This window comes from Notothenia rossii (genome assembly GCF_949606895.1).
Source record: "Notothenia rossii genome assembly, chromosome: 9".
Taxonomy (NCBI): Eukaryota; Metazoa; Chordata; class Actinopteri; order Perciformes; family Nototheniidae; genus Notothenia; species Notothenia rossii.
The window spans coordinates 2209294-2234334 of NC_136907.1; the positions used below are offsets into that span (position 1 = coordinate 2209294).

The 25041-nt window shown below is 43.7% G+C and overlaps 1 protein-coding gene across 1 annotated transcript; it reads left to right on the plus strand.

Moving 5' to 3' along the window:
• The first annotated feature begins 340 nt into the window (after positions 1–340).
• Positions 341–25012, plus strand: lrwd1 (leucine-rich repeats and WD repeat domain containing 1). Its single transcript, XM_079649670.1, has 16 exons — positions 341–482; positions 1894–1995; positions 3112–3346; positions 4741–4860; positions 6251–6397; positions 6472–6564; positions 8043–8408; positions 8873–8984; positions 11013–11113; positions 12757–12973; positions 13592–13664; positions 18592–18735; positions 19956–20056; positions 21737–21895; positions 22378–22487; positions 23826–25012. Exons 2-16 carry the CDS (start codon positions 1916–1918, stop codon positions 23985–23987), a joined length of 2220 nt encoding a protein of 739 aa, XP_079505796.1. The 5' UTR covers positions 341–482; positions 1894–1915; the 3' UTR covers positions 23988–25012.
• The last annotated feature ends 29 nt before the right edge of the window (positions 25013–25041 follow it).

Below are 25041 nucleotides of genomic sequence, written 5' to 3' on the forward strand. Positions count from 1 at the left end.
TCGCCACCTATCGAACCGTTTGGGCTATGAATTCAACACACTTAATCATATTTACATTTTAGTGGATTAATTCACTTTTTGTTGTTTATTGGGTTAAATAATTTTAAAGTAGGTGTACTGAGTATTTCCATTATTTTTTAGCACTAAAAATGCATTATGTGTAGTAAAAACCTGAATTTTAGTGGAATATATATATAAAGTAGTTACAAATTGAAATAGTCAAGCAAAGAACAAGTATCTTAAAATCACAACTAAATACATCTACTCAGTCACCTTTGACCACTGTGATATTTCTACTTTGTTTGTCAAATGTATGGCCTGTGGGAATTACGCAGTGCCTGTCAGGCTGAGCTCAGGGTGAAAAAGCCCTTTGTTATTAAAGCCACCATAAGCCACGCCCACCGGAAGGACGTAGACTTTCCCCGCGAAAGCTCGGTTTCCAGGATACTGATTTCATTACTAAAGTTACAGAAGAAGCACCGGTAAGTACATTTATCTGCAAATATTGGAAAAGACACTAACTTAAAGTGTTCCTATGGACGTTTAATATTCTGAATCTGCTCTTTAACTCAATATTAAGTTGTTTTTGACTGTAGTTGTTACGTAGTAATGTAGAAATACAAATACATGTGAGTCAGTGAATCCAACATGGCGTGTTGTTGTCGATTCTATTAATCCTCAAAACTGTGCCATGGTGTAACCTTAGGCTCTTTTAATACAATAAACAGCAACAGCGTATCTACAAGGCAGTGTTAGCAGAAGTATTTAGACCCTTTACTTTAGGGAAAGTAGATATGAATGTCAAAATACTCTTGTTTCTAGTCGAAGTATTGCGATCAAGTTTATACTTCAGAGTAATAATGTATGAAAAGTAAAAGTACTGGTTGTGAAGAAAGATGTCCTTCATACGTGATTTATTATTAATAATAGTTATGTCCTTATCAGATTTACACAGAAGAGGATCAGGGCCTGTGACTAAGAGTAGACAGAAAAAGCTTTTGTTATATATATATATATGTTTCTGAGAGTGAAGTCAGAATGCTGAGATTAAAACTAACTGAGATTAGTCTCCAAACTTCTGTTATCTCCATCCCACAATTGTTTGTCATGTGGCCCTAATCCTCTTCCTTAGATTTTACAGGAACAGTTCTGATGCACAAACTATAATAGAAATGGGAGGGATGAAACCCTCTTTAATGGTCTCACATGCAGAGCACACAGTGACATGTGTTCTCTGCATTTAACCCATCCTAGTACCAGGAGCAGAGGGCAGCTATTGCACAGCGCCCGGGGAGCAATGGGAGAGGGAGGTGTCCGGTGCCTTGTTCAAGGGCAGGAGGTGAACTGGGACCTCTCCAAGTAGCAGTCCACACTCCCTATTTTAGGTCTGGTCGGGGACTTGAACCGAACAGCCCCTACTGACTGAGCCACTGCCGGATGAAATGAATCACCTCATGAAGTTTTCCCACTGATTTGAATGGGAAAATTATTCTGAAATGACCCAAATCTTTTACATGAATGTAGTGGAGTAAAATACATGATTTACCTTTATCTTTAGTAGCATACAGCTAGTCAGATGGAGTAAGATTGTGTATGAAGGGATTGTACTTGTAACATAGATTTCCCCTTCTACATTAGCGTTATAAAAGACCTGAGTACCTCGCCCTCTACTCAGACCCCATGAGGGAAAGACCTTTAGGTTTCTGCTCGTTCACTCCTTTGTTTTTACATGAGCACTCAGGGTGTGGCCGGTACCCCCTGCTGTTCATAAAGCACCTGAACGCACCATCAGTGATAACAGAGGAGCTCAGAGGAGAAGCAGACCTCAGTCCCACAGGAGAAGACGACACTGAGACACTGAAAACTATTCTCAACAGTTGTTTCTCCCTCCAGGGTTTTAACTCTTCAGATAATCATGGCGAAGATAACAGAGAAGCTCCTGCTGGAGAAAGGCTCTCCAAAAGCCACCAAACTGGAGCAGATCAAGACCCTGAAGTAAGTTTGTTTTGTCGACGTGTCGTTACATTTGCACCGTTAGTTAAGATGCACTAGAATAGAAAACACCATGTATTTAATCGTACATTTCTCTACATTCGTTTTAGCTTTGCAAACATTTCTGTCACACATGAATAAAGTGCCATATAGGGAGACACTGAAATGAAAGAAACAGATATATTTGAGGTTTTTTTGTTTACTTATACGGTAAAGACCGAAACTCTCTTTCCCATGGAACAAAACATGTTTACAACAAACAAAAGGGAAGTGATTTCAAAGTTGAAATGTGCTGCTATTTGTATATTTTATATGTTAAGTGTTCTCGTGTCTGCTGATTGCTTTGTGGTTATCCATGCCCAAGAACTGTAGAAACAACTTTTTTTTCATTAACTGGCAAAATCGTCCCTTTTTTCTTTAAGAATAATTTCTTGTTTGATGCATGGTTCTTGTAAGGGATAATTAACTCACTGATTCACTGATCACTTTCAAAGTCTGATCAACAACCCCCCCCCTTTACTCACACTTGGATTAGGATTACTGTTTCTGTTTTCTTTGTACTGTTTCTGATTGTATGTAAAGTGTCTTTGAGCACCAGGAAAAGCGCTCTACAATTAAATGTATTATTATTATAACTCAATCGTACATTTCTCTACCTTTGTTTTAACTTTGCATACATTTCTGTTACACATGAAAAAAGTCACTGAAATGAAAGAAACACATATTTGTGTTTGTGTTGTTGTTTACTTATACGGTAGAGGAACCCCACGTTTGACCCATAGTGTAAAGTTAGCATTGCACTTTAAGACTTAATGTAAAACATGTATAAAAAGCAACCAGTCATGTCAACAATAAGTCAACTAACGGGGGGCCATTTTAAAATTGGAATGTGCTGGGATTTGTAGATTTATATGTTAGTGTGATCGAGGATATGATAAGATTGCTGACTTGTGTGTAACTGCCCAATAACTATAGAAAACAGCTGTTTTTTTGCACACTCTGGCCGGTCCCCTTTACTTAAAGAACAATGTCTTTGATGCTTGGTTCTTGTTTAATGAACTCTATTTATAATGCCCCTACTGGTTTAGTTTGGTTTCTGACTGACTTTCTTTTCCCCAGCCTCTCTAAGCTGACTCTGAAACTGGAGGATCTCCCGGTGCCTCTTCTCTCCCGTCTTTCTGCCCTGGAGCGCTGGGATCTCTCTGGGAACCGCCTGGAGGAGTTCCCCCGCCGCCTGGAGCTTCCTGCGCTCAGACACTTGGATCTGAGCGACAACCAGATGGAGGACGTGACGTCTCTGGAGGCTCTGAGCGGCCTGGAGGAGCTGAAGCTGGAGGACAACCTCTACATGACCGTGAGTGCTGGAGGATATCTCTGTGTTTGATAAGAAGCACTTTATTGATCCCAATTTGGGAAATGTTTGCGTTGCAGCAGCATGAAAAGACAAGTCAAAGTCAACTTTATTGTCAATCTTGAAGTTTGTGTGTAGAGACAGAGATCGAAAATACAGTTTCCCACAATCCAGAATACAATAATATATAAAAAGATGTGTATACCAGCGGTGAACCGTCAGGGCCTTCAAGCCGAATGCCGTCTAGAAGCAGCATTAACCTTAATATCTGCAACGTACTCCCCATGCCTACGTTTCCCACAATGCAACAGTGCAACGACGATCAGACGGGGGTCAGTGATGATAAGTAAAAGGTCTGATTTCCCACAATCCCCTCTGCCGGCCTCAGCTCCCCAGCATGCTCTAGTGCTGCATGATGGTCCCAGCAGCTGCTGAGACAGGAAGTGACATCACAAACAGGATGTGACATCACAGCGAGTCTGTACAGAGATCCTGCAGGCGCCCAGTGATTATGTCATCCAACAGAACCAATCAGCACGCAGCGAGAGGCCGGGAGGGGGGGTGGGGCATGATATCCAGTTTTCAACCTGAGACCCCCAGACTGTCACTCAAAATACACCTGAGAGAGGAGAGGTGTGCAAAACAGGAAACACTAACTAGTTTTTTTTTAGAATAATTTGTTTCATCTTTTGGTTATTTTTGGTGTTGCCATAATGCCAAAAAGGGTGTGTGTCTGTGTGTGTGTCAGTCTGTGTGTGTGTCAGTCTGTGTGTCAGTCTGTGTGTGTGTCAGTCTGTGTGTCAGTCTGTGTGTGTGTCAGTCTGTGTGTCAGTCTGTGTGTGTGTCAGTCTGTGTGTGTTTCAGTCTGTGTGTGTGTCAGTCTGTGTGTCAGTCTGTGTGTGTGTCAGTCTGTGTGTCAGTCTGTGTGTGTGTCAGTCTGTGTGTCAGTCTGTGTGTGTGTCAGTCTGTGTGTGTGTGTCAGTCTGTGTGTGTGTCAGTCTGTGTGTGTGTCAGTCTGTGTGTGTGTCAGTCTGTGTGTGTGTCAGTCTGTGTGTGTCAGTCTGTGTGTCAGTCTGTGCGTGTGTCAGTCTGTGTGTGTGTCAGTCTGTGTGTGTGTCAGTCTGTGTGTCAGTCTGTGTGTGTCAGTCTGTGTGTGTCAGTCTGTGTGTGTGTCAGTCTGTGTGTGTGTCAGTCTGTGTGTCAGTCTGTGTGTGTGTCAGTCTGTGTGTGTGTGTGTCAGTCTGTGTGTCAGTGTGTCTGTCTGTATGTCTGTCTAATGACCTGTGAATGACTCGTATGTAAAGAGCTCTGAGGGGTCATACAGACCTGATAGAGATATATAAGTACAGTCCTTTTACCTTTCTTGTGTTTGATTGAGTGTTGTCTCCCCTCCCCAGGTGAGTGATAACTACAAGCTGATGGTGCTGCTTCCCAAACTCAGGATGTATAACGGGAAAGACGTCACGTCCTCCGCTAACCACCTGCGATTCGTCTACAACGCGAACCTCCGGACACGGGTACCACTATACGTCCTCTTATTATGGGATTGAAAGAGTATTCTGTCCATAGACCAGTGTTAGACTTTCTACTCCTCGTCTCTAACTGTGTCTCTGTTCGTCATGTGGGTCGGTGAATCCAACATGGCGTGTTGTTGTCCAACATATTTATCCTCAATACTTCCTCTTATTGTTGTCGCTGCTTTTAATTGATCTATTCATATTTTACACGTTTCCCACAATCCAGAATACAAAACTATATAAAAATATGTATATGCCAGCGGTGAACCGTCAGGGCCTTCTAGGTGTTCAGAGAAGGTCTTCTGTGAAGGCCATCATGAAGAAGTGATTGGGATCAAGAACTTCTGATTTAGCCTCACATTGAGAAACAGAAAATATAGAATTGATTATTTTAGCTAAACAACGTTTACATTGTCGGGAAGCGCTGCGTAGCGCTGCGCCTACGTCTACAAGGCCAAGAAGTGAGCACACACACACACACACTCACATAACTTCAGTCTGACTCGTTTGTCGTGAGTCCTCATTTCTTAACACGTACTCCCCATGCCTACGTTTCCCACAATGCAACAGTGCAATGACGATCAGACGGGGGTCAGTGATGATAAGTAAAAGGTCTGATTTCCCACAATCCCCTCTGCCGGCCTCAGCTCCCAGCATGCTCTAGTGCTGCATGATGGTCCCAGCAGCTGCTGAGACAGGAAGTGACATCACAAACAGGATGTGACATCACAGCGAGTCTGTACAGAGATCCTGCAGGCACCCAGTGATTATGTCATCCAACAGAACCAATCAGCACGCAGCGAGAGGCCGGGGGGGGGTGGGGCATGATCTCCAGTTTTCAACCTGAGACCCCCAGACTGTCACTCAAAATACACCTGAGAGGTGTAACACACACACACACACACACACACACACACACACACACACACCTAGAGCTGCAAGAACACACAGGTAACACATACACTTTTTAATGACTGTTTTTAAATGCCTTTTTATATAGAAATGTATTTATTAGGATAAACCCCCGACAGAAGTAACATCTTACAGACATGCATGAACAAAATAACATAAAGCAAAGCATGACAAACCACCTACAGTCTGTTAAGTCAAATTCATGAAGTAATACATTTCAATCATTACAATGTGATGGACAGTAGTGTCTAATAGATCATCGATAACGAGAGCAGCTGAAAGTGAGATGATGATGATGATGCTGAAACCAACCCAATGATGTCTTTTCTGTAAAGCCCGTCGAGCTGCCTTGTGTTGAAAGATGCTGTCTAAAGGAACTTGCCTTGCCTCTAGGATGTAACGACGGCTCTGTCTGTAAACCGGTGTTATACTTTCTACTCAAATCTCTAAAGGCGTCTCTGCTCTTGATTGATTCCAGATCGTTGCAGTTTGGGAGAAACACTTCCGTCTCCCGGACCCCGTCACCACGGAGAAACTGTCGGCTCTGAGCAAAGACTTTGTGATCGCCGCCTGTCAGCAAGTCCGATTCGGACCCAGCTCCGTCTGCGACTTCACCAAGTGGAGGGTAAGATCTGCAGGGTGGAGACGTGGTACCGTGTTCTGTCTTTGGGCTTTTCTTTATTAACGTTGTGTCTTCAGGTGGCAATCATGGCGAAGGAGTATCTGGTCTCTCTGACTGAACCGACGAAAGAACCAGAGATTCAAGATTCTCCTGAACCCAAAGAGACTCAAGTAAGCGTTCAAACATCGCCTCCAACACGCCCTCCAGTGATCCCCCCGGGCCCTTTCTCTTTTCTCTAATTCCCCTCCTCGACTCCTATCCTCGACTCCTATCCTCGTGTCTTAGTCCCGCCCACAGGAGATGCGAGCTGAGGACTCGAGGAGGGAAAGCAGCAGGCGGCAGAGTCCTGCACGGGTCTGATTTTCAAGACCCGCACCCGCGACGTGCAATACCGAACCCGCCCCGCTACCCGCACATATTGCCAATTAGTTCCGCAACCCGACCCGAAGCCGCATATATGAGCAGTGAAAACGTGCAATTATTAACACAAGCAGTTGCATATTTGGCTCAAAAAGCGTGGGATGTTGGTTATTCTCTCCGTCTAGGGTGTCACCAAAAGCCAGACGTTGGATTTCGCTCTTGAGGAAGTGTTATTGAAAATGCTGTATTCTCCGCTGGAGAGCTTCACCTCTTCACGCTCAGCAGCAGATTGATGCGCTGCAGAGGTTATGATTATGCGCGGTCCCGCGGGGGAGAGGCCTGAGGATTTAAACATTAAACTAAATTATTATTATTTTAATATATTTATTATGCGACACCCGCGACCCGACCATCTTTGTTTTACCCAGAACCGAACCCGGAAAAAAGCGTTTGAAAAAATACCGCCCGCGAATCACCTTTTTTTGCGGGTCACCCGTCGGGTACCCGCTGTCACTACCCGATCTGCAGTGTGCATGTGCGAGATGGTCTGCATACATACGGCAACTCTAATAGGACATTTGACACAGTGGCGTTTGGCAAAGCAGAAAAAGAACACTCAACAAACCCGACAATATTAATCTGAACGAGAGAGATGAGTCATTGTTATTAACATTACTTCACTATTATTGAACAACTCCTTTTATTGGGTCATTTTATTTGGGGTCAAGTAGCTTGTCAGAATAAGTGAGAAATGGATTTCACTTCTGTTAGACAGCTATGATACATACTGAAGACATATTGACTGTGAATGTATGCAATATGTATGGCATTCATCATTTATATCTAATTACATTAACTCTGAATGTCCTTCATTTTATTTCAAATCAAAATAACAAAATAACTTTATATAGATATTTGAGACGTTCATGACTCGCGCATGCACGATGCACATCGGGCAGCCGTCTAGACGTCAAGTGTCCTATTAGAGTTGCCGTATGGAGTTTTCCAATATGGCGGACCATCTCGCACATGCGCACTGCAGATAGGGCAGGGCTGCAGATCGGGGAGTGACACCCGCGACCCGATGCAGGACTCTGGCAGGCGGTTAGAGAAATGAGAACTCCTCTGAGCGGCCATTTTAAAGAGGCAGAGCAGCCCTCTTAAAACTCGTGGCTGTGAAAAGAGATGATAATGTGTGATGCACTTTGGGGAGGGGAAGGAACACTAAGATGTTTGTAAAGAACAAGTCGTGGAGTTGATTTAAACGTTGTGTATTTTCTTTCCTCAGGTGGTCCCAGTGACCCCCACCAAGAGGAAACAGCCTCCCTCTGAGAGGATCAGTCCGACGCCTTGTAAGAAACTACGGAACTCAGATCTCCCAGAATCCCCGGCTGAGAGCAGTCCTCGTAAATCCAACCGTAAAGTACAGAAGCTAACGGAGAGTAGCATCGCAGTGAGGATGAGCCCCCGAAAGAAGAGCCAGCCTCCCCCAAATCTCACCCCCGTCAGAGAAGCAACGACCCCCCGCAGAGGAGCCAAGCTTCAGCCAATCAGAGAGGAGGAAGTGGAGGGGATTAAGCAGAAGAAGAAAAAGGAGGAGGGGCTGCAGAAAGAAGATGTGATGTCATCATTTAAGAGCTGCGGAAACACACAGGTAACACACACACACACACACACACACACACACACACACACACACACACACACACACACAGGTCACACACAGGTCACACACACACACACACACACACACACACACACACACAGGTCACACACACACGCACGCACACACACAGGTCACACACACACACACACACAGGTAACACACACACACACAGGTCACACACACAGACACACGCACGCACGCACACACACACACACGCACACGCACACGCACACACAGTCTACAGTGTTCTACAGTCTGCCATACCTTTGGTTGTTATGAATATAAATGTCCTCCTTTTTTGGCCAAGATTCTCGCATGACTTGTTAACTCTGTTACTCCTTGAGGGCAAATCATATCTGTTATCAACACAATATATGTCCATCTTCCTCCTCCTCCTCCTCTCCATCTTCCTCCTCCTACTCTTCCTCTCCTCCTCTCCTCCTCTCCCTCAGCCGGTGTCTCTGAAGCCTCTCCATGTTCTCCAGTGTCACAGTAAGAAGGACAGCAGAGAGGATTTCTCCACCCAGCTGTGGGCCTGTGCCTTCCAGCCTCAGACAGAAACAGGTACATTCTCCAGAAACAAGGCTGATGTGATTTAAATAACACTTTACATTTGTACTGGTAGTTGCAGAGGGGGAAAGCAACCAAGTGCATTTACTAAAGTGCAGCTTATTATACTTGACCTGTTAAACCCGCAGCCCCCACAGGCACAGGGGGCTGCGGGTTTAACAGGTCAAGTATAATAAGCTGCAGGTTTTTTTTTCACGAAACTGTGTCTCAGGGCCTCTTAACATTTAAAAACCTATGAATGTGTCATACCCACTTAACGGGATGAAACTCAGCTAACTGACAATACAAACCATTTTTACCGAAACAAAACACAAGTCTCACAAGAAGCATCTAAATGAGCCCGGAGCGAAAAAATGCTAACACACTTGGCACAGAACTCACGTTAAAATACCGTTATCACTTATCGTATCTGCACGAACAGGATATCGATTAGCAAGCTGAGATTCTACAGGTATTAGTATCATCACTGACCGATCCGAACTCGCGACATGGGAAACAAAACCAGACTTCACAACATGTAGCATTACGGACGAAACGCGGCAATATGTCTTACCTTTGTTGTTGTCTGTAGAGATGTCCCGATCACGTGATCGGGGATCGGAGCCGATCACGTGATTTACAAAAGATCGGAATCGGGAGAAAAATAAAAATCGGGGATCGGGATTTTTTTTTTCCAATTTTTTTTTTTTTAAATACTTTTTTTTTAAATTTTGTATTCAATGTTACAAAACAAAAATGACCATGTTCAAGTCTTAAAGTCATCCTGAGGTCTTACTTTTGGTTTCAAATGACAGAACATCATGTATGTGTTGCTTCTTTGGGGCTTGTTTTCATAGACCTGGTTATTTCTCTCAAATCTGGCAACAGAGTGGGAGCAGTGTCTAATTGTAGCAGTAAGCTAACGAGTACTGATAAGCTTTATTTTGTTTTGATCCAATGCTGCACAACTGAACTGATCCAATGCTGCTGTGAAAGAAAGAAGCTATATCCATGTTGGATAGAATATCCAATTTAAATAAAAAAATAACCTTAAGGGACAACTTGAATACTTTTTTTCTTTTTTTTCTCTGAATGCATTGCATAAAGATTGGATCGGGAAAAATCGGTATCGACAAATTGTCAAAATCAAATGATCGGAATCGGATCGGGAGCAAAAAAAGGTGATCGGGACATCCCTAGTTGTCTGATCAAAAGTGGTCTTCAATGGCATTACAACGATAAACACGCTTCTGATGGTGTCTGTGTCCCTTTGAAATGATTTCTGATAATCCATCAGCAATAAAACTACTTTTCAGTTTTCAGATTTCAGAGCGTAAGATAGCTTTGACTGCGTGCACATAGCTTTCACTTCTCAATGGTAACGTGTGTGTGTGTGTGTGTGTAGGTGGAACTTTCCCTTCGATTCTATTGGCTCTAACGGTTAAAAAGAGATGTCAATCATTAAAATCGACCAATGGGTTCCAGAGAAACGGCAAATACACCCATTTCCACCCAAATGACCCCAGAGGTGTTTTTTTTTGCTAAACCTCTCTAAAAAGGTAAAACTTCACTTTTTTTGCATCAATCTTGATACAGGGTACTTATTATATGTTATAGTTTGGATTCCTAAAGCTTTTGGTCTACCATCCCATCATCCGAGGATGGTTTTCACTCTACGTAATGTTTTATTTTTGGACGGACACTAACATTTAAAATAAAAACATCTATATTGATTCTGACTCTTCTACATCCAACTCACAGATGTAACCTTGCTTTGAGAAAAAAGATTATTCATGTACCCCTTTTAGAAGGGAAGATATAGTCATTTGTTCTGGGAATGTCATTTTCGAGCCTGAGACCTGAAAAACAGGCTCGGGGCTTAGCAGGTTAAACATTTCCAAATGGCCACGTGGGCTGCTCCTGTTTAATGCTACCGTATCTACTTAACTGTAGCTACTTTTTATCTAATGATGTTCCATTTTTCTGCAGAATATTCATATTAAATTAAATGAAACATCATAAACTCACTGTCTTTCTGTCCAGGCTCTGGAGGTCGTCTGGTGGCGACGTGCGGAGGAGATTCTCTCTGTGTGATCGACTGTGAGACCGGGATGGTGATGAAGAAATACAAAGTCTCTGGAGAGGTCAGTGCTGCGTTTACTCTCTGATCTGGATCAGCTCCGTTGTTCCCCCTTTTTAGAGATTTGGGTACGGAGGCAAAGAGAGAGGGTTTTATTTCCTGACGCTGCGTGAGTTCCCCGACACACCGGGGACACATCTCTATTAGTGCTGCGTACGTCGGGAACCGGTACTTGGACTCACAAAAAAACTAGCACTTACGTATATTCTCCTTTTTGTTCTAAACCATCTAAAACCTTCCATAAATCGACAAATTTGCGCTGAGAAAAGACGAAAAACATCGTGTCGGCTTCTGATATGGCGGCCATTACTGAACTCACGAAGTCTCGCAAAATATCGCAGCTGCTCGCGGGATCTGTGTGGCGTCAAGGGAAGCTAGCGATGTGATTGGCTTAGACATAGTGGACAGCGTGACATAGATGAAAGAAGTAAACTATGTATGACATTTGTATCAACATTTTATGTATGTATGTACATCACTATGTATGTAGTATGTACTGTATAATGTACACATGTAGAGTTGTAGAAAAGACATGGTGTACAGACAGTACAGTACACTCTGACTGTACAGTCACTACAGTGTACACTGTATAGTAGGTGTGTAACAGTGTATTGCGTATAGTCCTCCTGACCGTTGTGCAGGTCTGATATGCAACTATAGGAAACGTTTGGTTGAGGTTATTGCTGCCAAAGGAGGGTCAACCACTTATTACATCCAAGGGTTCACATACTTTTTCCACCCTGCACTGTGAATGTTTACATGGTGTGTTCAATAAAAACATGAAAACATATAATTGTTTGTGTGGTTTTAGCTTAAGCAGACTGTGTTTGTCTATTGTTGTGACTCAGATGAAGATCAGAACACATTTTATTACCAACCAATTTATGCAGAAATCCAGGAAGTTCCAAAGAGTTCACTTTTTCTTGCAACTGTAGGCTCAGTCAGCTCAGGGACTGTTTGGTTACTTTAGTTTGCTAAATGAAATAAATGTTTGAACTTTGTAGTAGTTCACTGTAGTTGCTGTCATAAGTCATTTGTAGACTAAGTGGCAAAAAGTTTTTTTTTTACATTTGTTCTTTGTAGAGAAATGTAGACACAAGTTGGAAGGGAGAACAATAAACCTGACGAGTTTGAATTTGAGTTGATTATGAGTTTATTTGCAATTGATAATTAGCTCACAATAAGTTCACTTTAGTTACTCACACAAATTGACACAAGCCATGGGTTCAGGTCCGGACTGAACCTGAACCTCTGGACTTGAGTTCGGACCTGAACGTGAATGTGAGTCCAGGTACGCAGCACTCATCTTGATCTATAAAAGACATCAAAAAGTGCATTTTGCATGATAGGAGATCTTTAAGGAGTAGAGCTGCTCCATTTAAAAAAATATATATATATTTGCAATTTATTGAATGATGGGCCAAATTCAAGTTGATTTTAAAGTAAATGAGGCTGAATTTGAAAACGATGCGGCCATCTTAGTTATTTAACTGAATCGTGATAAATATTTGATTAATTCTGCAACCTTAGTTTTTTTTTCATCTTACGTTTATATATTTTCCAAAAAAGTCTTAACTTGCAAAGTAACTACTGTAAAAAAAATAGTCAGCAGGACTTCACTATAATGATTGTTGTTATTTGATCCAGGAGTTTTTCTCTCTGGCCTGGTCCACGGTGCTGATGACCCGTGGGGGGGGGCGCTCCTCCTCGGCTCAGCCCTGCGACGTGCTGGCAGCGGGGGGGAGGAGAGGTCTGGTGAAACTCATCCATCCCAGAAACAACGTGGCGTTCGGGGAGTTCAGAGCCAGCAGGAAGTCTCTGTCCGTGCTGCGCTTCAACCCCAGGCAGGGCAACTTCCTGTTCAGTGAGTACACCACCTTTAATACCACAGAAGAAGAAGAAGAAGAAGAAGAAGAAGCTCTGGCCGTTTCTCAATCGCGAGTACACTTGCTGCAGAGCAACTGTTTCAAGTATACTCCGCCATAGAGTGGCGCAGAATGCTGGGCATTTAAACAGTCCTTCGGCGCCACTCGATAACGTAGTATACTTGAAATAGTTGCTCTGCAGCAGTTTTACTCGCGGCGTGTGTGTGTGTTTTGAGGGACGGTCCATTAAATTGCAATATACTAATTAATGAACAGTCACCCATTACTTTATAACCCTGTTAATATTGGAAAGATTAGGACGTTCTTTGTGTAAAAAGTCAATTTACTTTGGATAAAAGCGTCTAACAAGTAATGTAAAAGTATAATTTCTAACTAGTTTTACTTCTTTTAGTACGACCATTTTCTGCCACTTTTACACTTCATTAATTTAACACTCATATCTACGAGTAACTTTTTATATTAATAACACTTTATTCACACATCATATTTATTGTTTTCCTCTTGTTTCAGTTTGGAAACCACTGCTTTACATTGTGATTTTAGAAATTCAGTTTTTTGTTTGTGTTCTTGAATGCACCTTGTTGTTCCTCTCGCAGCGGGATCGTACGATAACAAGATCGTGATGTGGGACATCGGGGGCGTCGACAGCCAGTACAACTACAAAGTCATGTGAGTATTTAAACTCCTTTCTCTCCGTATGTCCACACATCCATCTTAAGAAATCCTTTCCTAAGCACAAAGGACATTTTGAACAGACGAGGAGGACATGTTGAACAGACGAGGAGGACATGTTGAACAGACGAGGAGGACATGTTGAACAGACGAGGAGGACATGTTGAACAGACGAGGAGGACATGTTGAACAGACGAGGAGGACATGGTGAACAGACGAGGAGGACATGTTGAACAGACGAGGAGGACATGTTGAACAGACGAGGAGGACATGTTGAACAGACAAGGACATGTTGAACAGACGAGGAGGAGGACATGTTGAACAGACGAGGAGGAGGACATGTTGAACAGACGAGGAGGACATGTTGAACAGACGAGGAGGAGGACATGTTGAACAGACGAGGAGGAGGACATGTTGAACAGACGAGGAGGAGGACATGTTGAACAGACGAGGAGGAGGACATGTTGAACAGACGAGGAGGAGGACATTTTGAACAGACGAGGAGGAGGACATGTTGAACAGACGAGGAGGACATGTTGAACAGACGAGGAGGACATGTTGAACAGACGAGGAGGACATGTTGAACAGACGAGGAGGACATGGTGAACAGACGAGGAGGACATGTTGAACAGACGAGGAGGACATGGTGAACAGACGAGGAGGACATGTTGAACAGACGAGGAGGACATGTTGAACAGACGAGGAGGACATGTTGAACAGACAAGGACATGTTGAACAGACAAGGACATGTTGAACAGACGAGGAGGAGGACATGTTGAACAGACGAGGAGGAGGACATGTTGAACAGACGAGGAGGAGGACATGTTGAACAGACGAGGAGGAGGACATGTTGAACAGACGAGGAGGAGGACATGTTGAACAGACGAGGAGGAGGACATGTTGAACAGACGAGGAGGAGGACATGTTGAACAGACGAGGAGGAGGACATGTGTTGAACAGACAAGGAGGACATGTTGAACAGACAAGGAGGACATGTTGAACAGACGAGGAGGAGGACATGTGTTGAACAGACAAGGAGGACATGTTGAACAGACAAGGAGGACATGTTGAACAGACGAGGAGGAGGACATGTGTTGAACAGACAAGGAGGACATGTTGAACAGACAAGGAGGACATGTTGAACAGACGAGGAGGAGGACATGTTGAACAGACGAGGAGGACATGTTGAACAGACAGACGAGGAGGACATGTTGAACAGACGAGGAGGACATGTTGAACAGACAGACGAGGAGGACATGTTGAACAGACAAGGAGGACATGTTGAACAGACAGACGAGGAGGACATGTTGAACAGACGAGGAGGAGGACATGTTGAACAGACAGACGAGGAGGACATGTTGAACAGACAGACGAGGACATGTTGAACAGACAGACGAGGAGGACATGTTGAACAGACGAGGAGGACATGTTGAACAGACGAGGAGGACATGTTGAACAGACGAGGAGGACATGTTGAACAGACGAGGAGGACATGGTGAACAGACGAGGAGGACATGTTGAACAGACGAGGAGGACATGTTGAACAGACAAGGACATGTTGAACAGACGAGGAGGAGGACATGTTGAACAGACGAGGAGGAGGACATGTTGAACAGACGAGGAGGACATGTTGAACAGACGAGGAGGAGGACATGTTGAACAGACGAGGAGGAGGACATGTTGAACAGACGAGGAGGAGGACATGTTGAACAGACGAGGAGGAGGACATGTTGAACAGACGAGGAGGAGGACATGTTGAACAGACGAGGAGGAGGACATTTTGAACAGACGAGGAGGAGGACATGTTGAACAGACGAGGAGGACATGTTGAACAGACGAGGAGGAGGACATGTTGAACAGACGAGGAGGAGGACATGTTGAACAGACGAGGAGGACATGTTGAACAGACGAGGAGGACATGTTGAACAGACGAGGAGGACATGTTGAACAGACGAGGAGGACATGGTGAACAGACGAGGAGGACATGGTGAACAGACGAGGAGGACATGTTGAACAGACGAGGAGGACATGTTGAACAGACGAGGAGGACATGTTGAACAGACGAGGAGGACATGTTGAACAGACGAGGAGGACATGTTGAACAGACGAGGAGGACATGTTGAACAGACGAGGACATGTTGAACAGACGAGGAGGAGGACATGTTGAACAGACGAGGAGGAGGACATGTTGAACAGACGAGGAGGAGGACATGTTGAACAGACGAGGAGGAGGACATGTTGAACAGACGAGGAGGAGGACATGTTGAACAGACGAGGAGGAGGACATGTTGAACAGACGAGGAGGACATGGTGAACAGACAGACGAGGAGGACATGTTGAACAGACGAGGAGGAGGACATGTGTTGAACAGACAAGGAGGACATGTTGAACAGACAAGGAGGACATGTTGAACAGACGAGGAGGAGGACATGTGTTGAACAGACAAGGAGGACATGTTGAACAGACAAGGAGGACATGTTGAACAGACGAGGAGGAGGACATGTTGAACAGACGAGGAGGACATGTTGAACAGACGAGGAGGAGGACATGTTGAACAGACGAGGAGGAGGACATGTTGAACAGTCGAGGAGGAGGACATGTTGAACAGACGAGGAGGAGGACATGTTGAACAGACGAGGAGGAGGACATGTTGAACAGACGACGAGGAGGACATGTTGAACAGACGAGGAGGACATGTTGAACAGACGAGGAGGAGGACGTGTTGAACAGACGAGGAGGACGTGTTGAACAGACGAGGAGGACGTGTTGAACAGACAAGGAGGACATGTTGAACAGACAGACGAGGAGGACATGTTGAACAGACAAGGAGGACATGTTGAACAGACAGACGAGGAGGACATGTTGAACAGACGAGGAGGAGGACATGTTGAACAGACAGACGAGGACATGTTGAACAGACAGACGAGGAGGACATGTTGAACAGACGAGGAGGACATGGTGAACAGGCGAGGAGGACATGTTGAACAGATGAGGACGTGTTGAACAGACGAGGAGGACATGGTGAACAGACGAGGAGGACGTGTTGAACAGACGAGGAGGACGTGTTGAACAGACGAGGAGGACGTGTTGAACAGACGAGGAGGAGGACGTGGTGAACAGACGAGGAGGACATGTTGAACAGACGAGGAGGAGGACATGTTGAACAGACGAGGAGGAGGACATGTTGAACAGACGAGGAGGACATGTTGAACAGACGAGGAGGACGTGTTGAACAGACGAGGAGGACGTGTTGAACAGACGAGGAGGACGTATTGAACAGACGAGGAGGACGTGTTGAACAGACAAGGAGGAGGACATGTTGAACAGACAAGGAGGAGGACATGTTGAACAGACAAGGAGGAGGACATGTTGAACAGACGAGGAGGACGTGTTGAACAGACGAGGAGGACGTGTTGAACAGACGAGGAGGACATGTTGAACAGACGAGGAGGACGTGTTGAACAGACGAGGAGGAGGACATGTTGAACAGACGAGGAGGAGGACATGTTGAACAGACGAGGAGGAGGACATGTTGAACAGACGAGGAGGAGGACATGTTGAACAGACGAGGAGGAGGACATGTTGAACAGACGAGGAGGAGGACATGTTGAACAGACGAGGAGGACATGTTGAATAGACGAGGAGGAGGACATGTTGAACAGACGAGGAGGAGGACATGTTGAACAGACGAGGAGGAGGACATGTTGAACAGACGAGGAGGACATGTTGAACAGACGAGGAGGAGGACATGTTGAACTGACGAGGAGGAGGACATGTTGAACAGACGAGGAGGACATGTTGAATAGACGAGGAGGAGGACATGTTGAACAGACGAGGAGGAGGACATGTTGAACAGACGAGGAGGACATGTTGAACAGACGAGGAGGACATGTTGAACAGACGAGGAGGAGGACATGTTGAACTGACGAGGAGGAGGACATGTTGAACAGACGAGGAGGAGGACATGTTGAACAGACGAGGAGGAGGACATGTTGAACAGACGAGGAGGAGGACATGTTGAACAGACGAGGAGGAGGACATGTTGAACAGACAAGGAGGACATGTTGAACAGACGAGGAGGAGGACATGTTGAACAGAAGAGGAGGACATGTTGAATAGACAAGGAGGACATGTTGAACAGACGAGGAAAAGGACATGTTGAACTGACGAGGAGGAGGACATGTTGAACAGACGAGGAGGAGGACATGTTGAACAGACGAGGAGGACATGTTGAACAGACGAGGAGGACATGTTGAACAGACGAGGAGGACATGTTGAACAAACGAGGAGGACATGTTGAACAGACGAGGAGGAGGACATGTTGAACAGACGAGGAGGACATGTTGAATAGACAAAGAGGACATGTTGAACAGACGAGGAGGAGGACATGTTGAACTGACGAGGAGGAGGACATGTTGAACAGACGAGGAGGATATGTTGAACTGACGAGGAGGAGGACATGTTGAACAGACAAGGAGGAGGACATGTTGAACAGACGAGGAGGACATGTTGAACAGACGAGGAGGACATGTTGAACAGACGAGGAGGAGGACATGTTGAACAGACAAGGAGGAGGACATGTTGAACAGACAAGGAGGAGGACATGTTGAACAGACAAGGAGGAGGACATGTTGAACAGACGAGGAGGAGGACATGTTGAACTGACGAGGAGGAGGACATGTTGAACAGACGAGGAGGAGGACATGTTGAACAGACGAGGAGGAGGACATGTTGAACAGACAAGGAGGAGGACATGTTGAACTGACGAGGAGGAGGACATGTTGAACAGACAAGGAGGAGGACATGTTGAACAGACGAGGAGGAGGACATGTTAATAAATGTAATATTTGGGGCTTTTTAAAATGTATTTATTCATTAAGTGGATTCTTTAAATGTCTGAAGCCATTTCTTTGTTTCCGTGCAGTCAGCTGCTGGTGCTGGAGGTCAGCTCCCCCCCCCTCCACCTCTGCCTCCCCCCCTCCTCCCCCTCCTCCCATCTGCTGACGGCCTCCGAGGAGGGGCTCTACTTCTACAAAACACAGCTGGAGACCAAGAGCTCCAACAAGAGGTACACCTGCAATACATAGAGCTAGAACCACATAGAACCGCACAGATAGAGCTAGACCCACATAGAACTACACAGATAGAGCTAGAACCACATAGAACCTCACAGATAGAGCTAGAACCACACATATAGAGCTAGAACCACATAGAACTACACAGATAGAGCTAGAACCACATAGAACCACACAGATAGAGCTAGAACCTCACAGATAGACCTAGAACCACATAGAACCACACAGATAGAGCCAAAACCAAACAGATAGAGCTAGAACCACACAGATAGAGCTACAACCACACAGAAACGCACAGATAGAGCTAGAACCACATAGAACCACACAGATAGAGCTAGAACCACATAGATAGAGCTAGAACCATATAGAACCACACAGATAGAGCTAAACCACATAGAGCTACACAGATAGAGCTACACAGATAGAGCTAGAACCACATAGAATCTCACATAGAGCTAGATAGAACCACATAGAACCACACAGATAGAGCTAGAACCTCACAGATAGAGCTAGAACCACACAGATAGAGCTAGAACCACATAGAACTACACAGATAGAGCTAGAACCACATAGAACCTCACAGATAGAGCTAGAACCACACAGAGCTAGAACCACACAGAGCTAGAACCACTCAGAGCTAGAACCACACAGATAGAGCTAGAACCTCACAGATAGACCTAGAACCACACCAACAGGAACAACATGATAATCCGTATTCCTTTATTTTAGCATCAAAACACTTTTATTAGTTGCATTTTCACATTTACATAAACGGAGTAATGCTCGTACTAATGTTGTTCTACATTTCTGCTCATTTAAAAACGAGGGCTGCACCATATTTGTAAAAAAACTGACATTTATAGTAATTAGCAGAATTATATTGAGTTATGGACCAAACAGTCTTATTTGAGTCAATCTGAGTTATTTAATTGAGTGCAGCCTCAACCGTGATACATTTTTTATTAATTTTGCAGCCCTAGTTTATCCTTTTCTTTATATGCTCTCAGAACATCAACTTCCTAAACTATTTTTATATTAATATCATTTGTGAAGAAACTATTAACTAACACTGTAAAAAGTAAAAAAAAAAAAAATGTTGTTAATTTTTTTTTTTTTCGGTTAAATAAATGATTTGTTTCTGACTTTCTGACTTTTCTCTGGAGTTTTAATCAATTATAAAACATAATTGAATGTAATACATGTTGTTTCTCAGTCGCTCTAAAGAGATGGAGATCACATTCCCTGTTTATGAAAAGAAGGATCACGATTATCACACCGTGGACGGACTCAGCTTCCTCACGGACGACCTCGTGGGTAAGAGACGCTCTTTACTGAACACACACATACGGAAATGATTCAACGATGAAAATATACTTGCCTGTTATACTTTACTCGGCCACTTGATGGCGCTATCATTTGAATGTCTCAGTAGAGCTGGCCTCGCTTCAGACATGAGTGTTTATTCATTATCTATAAATCAGATATTAAACGTCTCAGGGCTTTTGCTGAAAAAAACAACTAAAGCAGAATATTTTATTTAAACCAGAAGGGAATTTAGATTTAGTGACAGCTTTTTTATTTCAGATTAATGATACATTTAAATATAATATAAATAAATATACAAGTATGATAAATTAAATTGAAAATATAATTACGTTTCTAATAGGGGTGCAACAACTAATCGACTTAATCGATTAAAATCGATTACCAAATTAGTTGGCAACTAATTCAGTCGTCGATTCGTTGGTGACGTCATCACATGTGTTCTACACCCAGTTAAGCTCCAACGTTATCGCTCTTTTTTATCGGTACAGGAGACATTTAAAAACATATGTCATATGTATTATTGCTACATAAACATTATATCGCAGTCTTAGTGTCGCCAACTCAGTTTCTAATATGCAATATGACTACAAAATGCGTCTATAATGTATTTTCGATCTTCCCAATTCAGACAAGAGATCTCTCCCCCGCCTGCATGCGAGGGGGCGGGGCAGTTTACACACACATGCAGGAGATGGCGAAGAGAACGCGCTCCGAGGTGTGGTTAAACTTTAGCCGTCTCGATGTGGACAATGCTCGTTACCAAAAGTGCAATAACAGTTTATCATATAAAGGCGGTAAAACGAGCAAAATTGGTCTAAACATTTATCAAAAGTGCTCCACATCCAGACGGAGGAATGCACCGGGTTCCACTGTCTTTCTAGTAGCTCTGTAGCCCCATCCACGAGTAACGTTTCCACGTCAGGTGTTATGTATGCTAGCAGCAACACACAGAGTTAACTCAGTTATAAAAACATAGGTTAATGATTAGAGGTAACAGAGTGAGTTATTTTGTTAAAGTTTCAGCTATTCTGTTTACAGTTCTGTCATCACATTATTTAATATGATTTGTTAAAACATTGTCGTTTCTTTTGATGTGAAATATTATGCATTTAATTAAAATAAAAAGCAATGTTAGTTTTGTTCACAATTTGTTGAGTTAGTTTACCTTATTTCTTGTCAAAAGAACCGTTAATACTATCGTTAAAAGGACCGGATCCATAAGCAGTATTGATATAAGTAGTAGTACAGTTAAAACCTTAACGATCTGAATAATCGATTAATCGTCTCATTAATCGATAGATTAATCGATTATCAAATTAGTCGTTTGTTGCAGCCCTAGTTTCTAATTGAAATCCAATCAAATCCATTTAAATAAAGACAATTGGAATTAAGATATTTTCTAAACGTAGAGAAGTGAAAGTAGAATGTGCATGTTCTAAAATATATAACAATATTTGTGTTAAATAATATCTATTACAATATACATGAAGTACTTTATTAATATATATAAAACATTTCAATGCTGAAAACCTGACTTTCTTTGAAATGTTCACTGATTTCGCTCTGATTGCCTCTTCCTCCTCATCCCCCCCTCCTCTTCTTCCTCTCCTTCCTCCTCGTCCTCCTCCTCCTCCTCTTCCTTCCTCCTCCCCTCCTCCTCCTCCTCAGCCTCTAAGAACTATCTCCACAGCAGTATCTATCTGTGGAGTCTGAGCAGAACGACGGCCCAGCGACCCGATAAGAGCCTGAGTGTGAGTGCTGTGGTTCTGATGGAGCTGCAGTGGACCAGCACTGAGGTTCCTTACCTGGCTCTGAACACCTGTCCAGGTGAGTCATCTCTTCATCTTCATCCTAACCCTTCATCATCATCATCCAGCATCATAAGGCATTACGTACCTTTCCATAGCAAGCATTCACTGATCAGCTTCATTTCCTGTTGACAAGTGTGTGTGTGTGTGTGTGTGTGTGTGTGTGTGTGTGTGTGTGTGTGTGTGTGTGTGTGTGTGTGTGTGTCTCTCTCTCTCTCTCTCTCTCTCTCTCTCTCTCTCTCTCTCTCTCTCTCTCTCTCTCTCTCTCTCTCTCTCTCTCTCTCTCTCTCTCTCTCTCTCTCTCTCTCTCTCTCTCTCTCTCTCTCTCTCTCTCTCTCTCTCTCTCTCTCTCTCTCTCTCTCTCTCTCTCTCTCTCTCTCTCTCTCTCTGTGTGTGTGTGTGTGTGTGTGTGTGTGTGTGTGTGTGTGTGTGTGTGTGTGTGTGTGTGTGTGTGTGTGTGTGTGTGTGTGTGTGTGTGTGTGTGTGTGTGTGTGTGTGCAGGTCTAGGATACATAGTGTGTGGAGATGATAAAGGCCGGCTGTGGACGTACCACATCACCAACCTGCAGAAGAACAACTTCCTGAGCGGGAAGCCCATCCAACCCACACAGGTGTTCATCTGCTCCGAATCCAACTCTACAACTGTGATCAATAAAACACAGTTCATATAATATACTACGTGTTCATACTGGCCAACCCTCCCGATTTCACTGCCCTCTCTCCCGGTTTCCTCCCGGGGTCACATTTCTCCCGATTTCGGACAAGATCAGATTTACTCAGGACTGTTTCCACTCTGACTTTAATACAACTACACCTTCGTTTGGTTTCCATGGTAACACGTCTCTTTAGTAGCGCGCAACTGAAAGTCTGAGAGGGTGAGGCAGATAGTCACAGAAAACTGAACAAGAATGGACAACTACTCTCTGCTCACTCCTTTCCTGTAATACAGGTCCTGCCCACACACATGCTCCATCAAGGACGGTGCTAGAGGCCGCAAGGCAGTGCACTTTGAACTACAGTAAGCATGTTAATGTTAATCTAATACAGCTCCAGCGATCCACTAGCACCCCCCCCCCCCCCCCCCCGGTTTTGAAATGCTCCCGATTTCTGAGGTCTCAAGGTTGGCGAGTGTGCACGTGTTACACATTTGATGTTAGGTGTGACACATGTTTCTCTATGTACCTACCTTACTAAAAAGGTGACTTAAAGTTCAATAAGAGCCTTCAGCGAGCATGTGATCTGGATTCAGCTCTGTGTTCACTGAGAGGGTTGGCCGGAGCACAGAGGCTGACTTTAGTGAATCCTGGGAGCCTGTTTCTCCCATTAGATGTGGACATGTGCACACATTAAGACATACATGAAAGCACAACAATCAAAACATTACATGTCACTTGTTATCCAAAGCGACTTACATACCCAATACTGTGGACAATCCCCACAGGAGCACTTTGGGGTGAAGTGTCTCAGGGACACATCGACATGGACTGCAGTGGGGATTGAACCTGTGACCCCCTGAACGCCAACGCACAACCCACTGTGCCACACGCCAATATACACAAAATAACAGTCACTTCAATATCTTTGGTTCTGGCACTCATGTACATTTCTCAGTCTGCTCTGACAGTGGGATCGATCAGTCAATGTTTATTATATCGCCCAATGTTACTTTTGTCTCAGTGGACTTTACACAGTTTGTACAGAATATGAATACGACCCCCTCTGCCCTTGGACCCTTACATCGGGCAAGGAAAAAACCTCGAGGAGAAACACAAGAGAATCCCTTTCTGAGGTGCAATAGATGCCGTGTGTAAATTCAAAAGATAATAAATGTACAACGTAGGAAGTCCAAATGCTGGAGAATGCATGTGTGTGTATATAAGAAGAAGATGGATCCTGTGGGAGCCAATGAATAAACGTCCTCCTCATGAAAACATGTTTTTGCATTACAGGTGTTGGATTGGCCGTCCCCGATGAGGAAGGGCCTCGGGGGGGTGGAGGGTCCCTCCATCAACAGCGTAGCAATGGATCCTGAACTCCAGTACCTGGTGGCCCTCAGCGACAAAAACATGGTGATCGTTTGGAAGAGAGAGGAGGACATGAGGAAATGCTGAATTTCTTTTGGGAGAGAAAGTGATCAGAGTGTACCACGACATGTTGGTATTGGTTTGGGTTGTTTCTCATCACAACAACTTGACCATCTGTCCGTCTTAAAATACTTCTCCGTCAGTTGTTTGAGGAATATAACTTTTATGTTGATGCCATGGGGAAAAGTGTCGTAGCTATTGTTGGCCGGACAGATTTAAGGAATCAATTCAAACAAAGTATAATAAGCAGTTTCAATTCTGTAAAACTTTATACGGATTTACATAAAAGAAGGTGCTGTTGTGAACAGTAGCTGCGGGAGAGAATTGTCCTGGTTGCTAGGTGACGTCGTTCTCTGTTGTTGGACGTAGTTATTAAAAGAATCAAGATGTAAAGGCTCTGTTGTCATTTGCACAATAGCTGAAGCGTACCTACAATTTTTTCGAGAAACGATAGAAGGCTTAAGAAAAGACTGCTTTAACTAATTCAACATACTTAAGACTTAGAAGTAAACATGAAAGCATATAGCATCGGGTTCACAAATGCCAGGTTAATTAGTCGGTGTAATTGGTCATAAAACATTGTGTTAACATCTGAAGAAGACAAAATAATGTCATTTGTCTACATTATCGGCTTTAAGCATCTCATTTAGATATTTCGATTTAGTTTCTGGTTTTATTTGAGTATTTGTTACATGTCAGGAATTGTATATTTAGTGAAGTAATTTGTCCTGAAGTTAAAAGCCACTGAGAAGTATATGTGTCCAGGAGCACAAATGTAATAAAAGCCAATGCAGTCAAATTAAACGTGTGTCAGGATTTGGTTTCCAGCCTTTTCCCGGCAAAATACTGAATGCATGTTTTGATAATTCACATTATTGTTTGTGCTTTTGTACGTTCATATACGGTGTGGATCACTTTGGAAATGAACCTTGAGTTTGTTTCTAACCCTAACTTTACAGTTTTTCTACTGTAACTTTATTATTCGTATTTTCACATGTTGTGAAGTTGTACAAATAGATTTTTTTAATAAAACAATTCTGCATTTAAAAGAATCTGGTTTCATTCTTGTGTTGTTGGATTA

Excerpts from the sequence above, each read along its gene's own strand:
- lrwd1 (XM_079649670.1), top strand. The coding sequence starts at position 1,916 with ATGGCGAAGATAACAGAGAAGCTCCTGCTGGAGAAAGGCTCTCCAAAA. Across the intron at positions 1,996-3,111 it reads GAGCAGATCAAGACCCTGAA|CCTCTCTAAGCTGACTCTGA; the intron begins GTAAGTTTGTTT and ends TCTTTTCCCCAG. Across the intron at positions 3,347-4,740 it reads AGGACAACCTCTACATGACC|GTGAGTGATAACTACAAGCT; the intron begins GTGAGTGCTGGA and ends TCCCCTCCCCAG.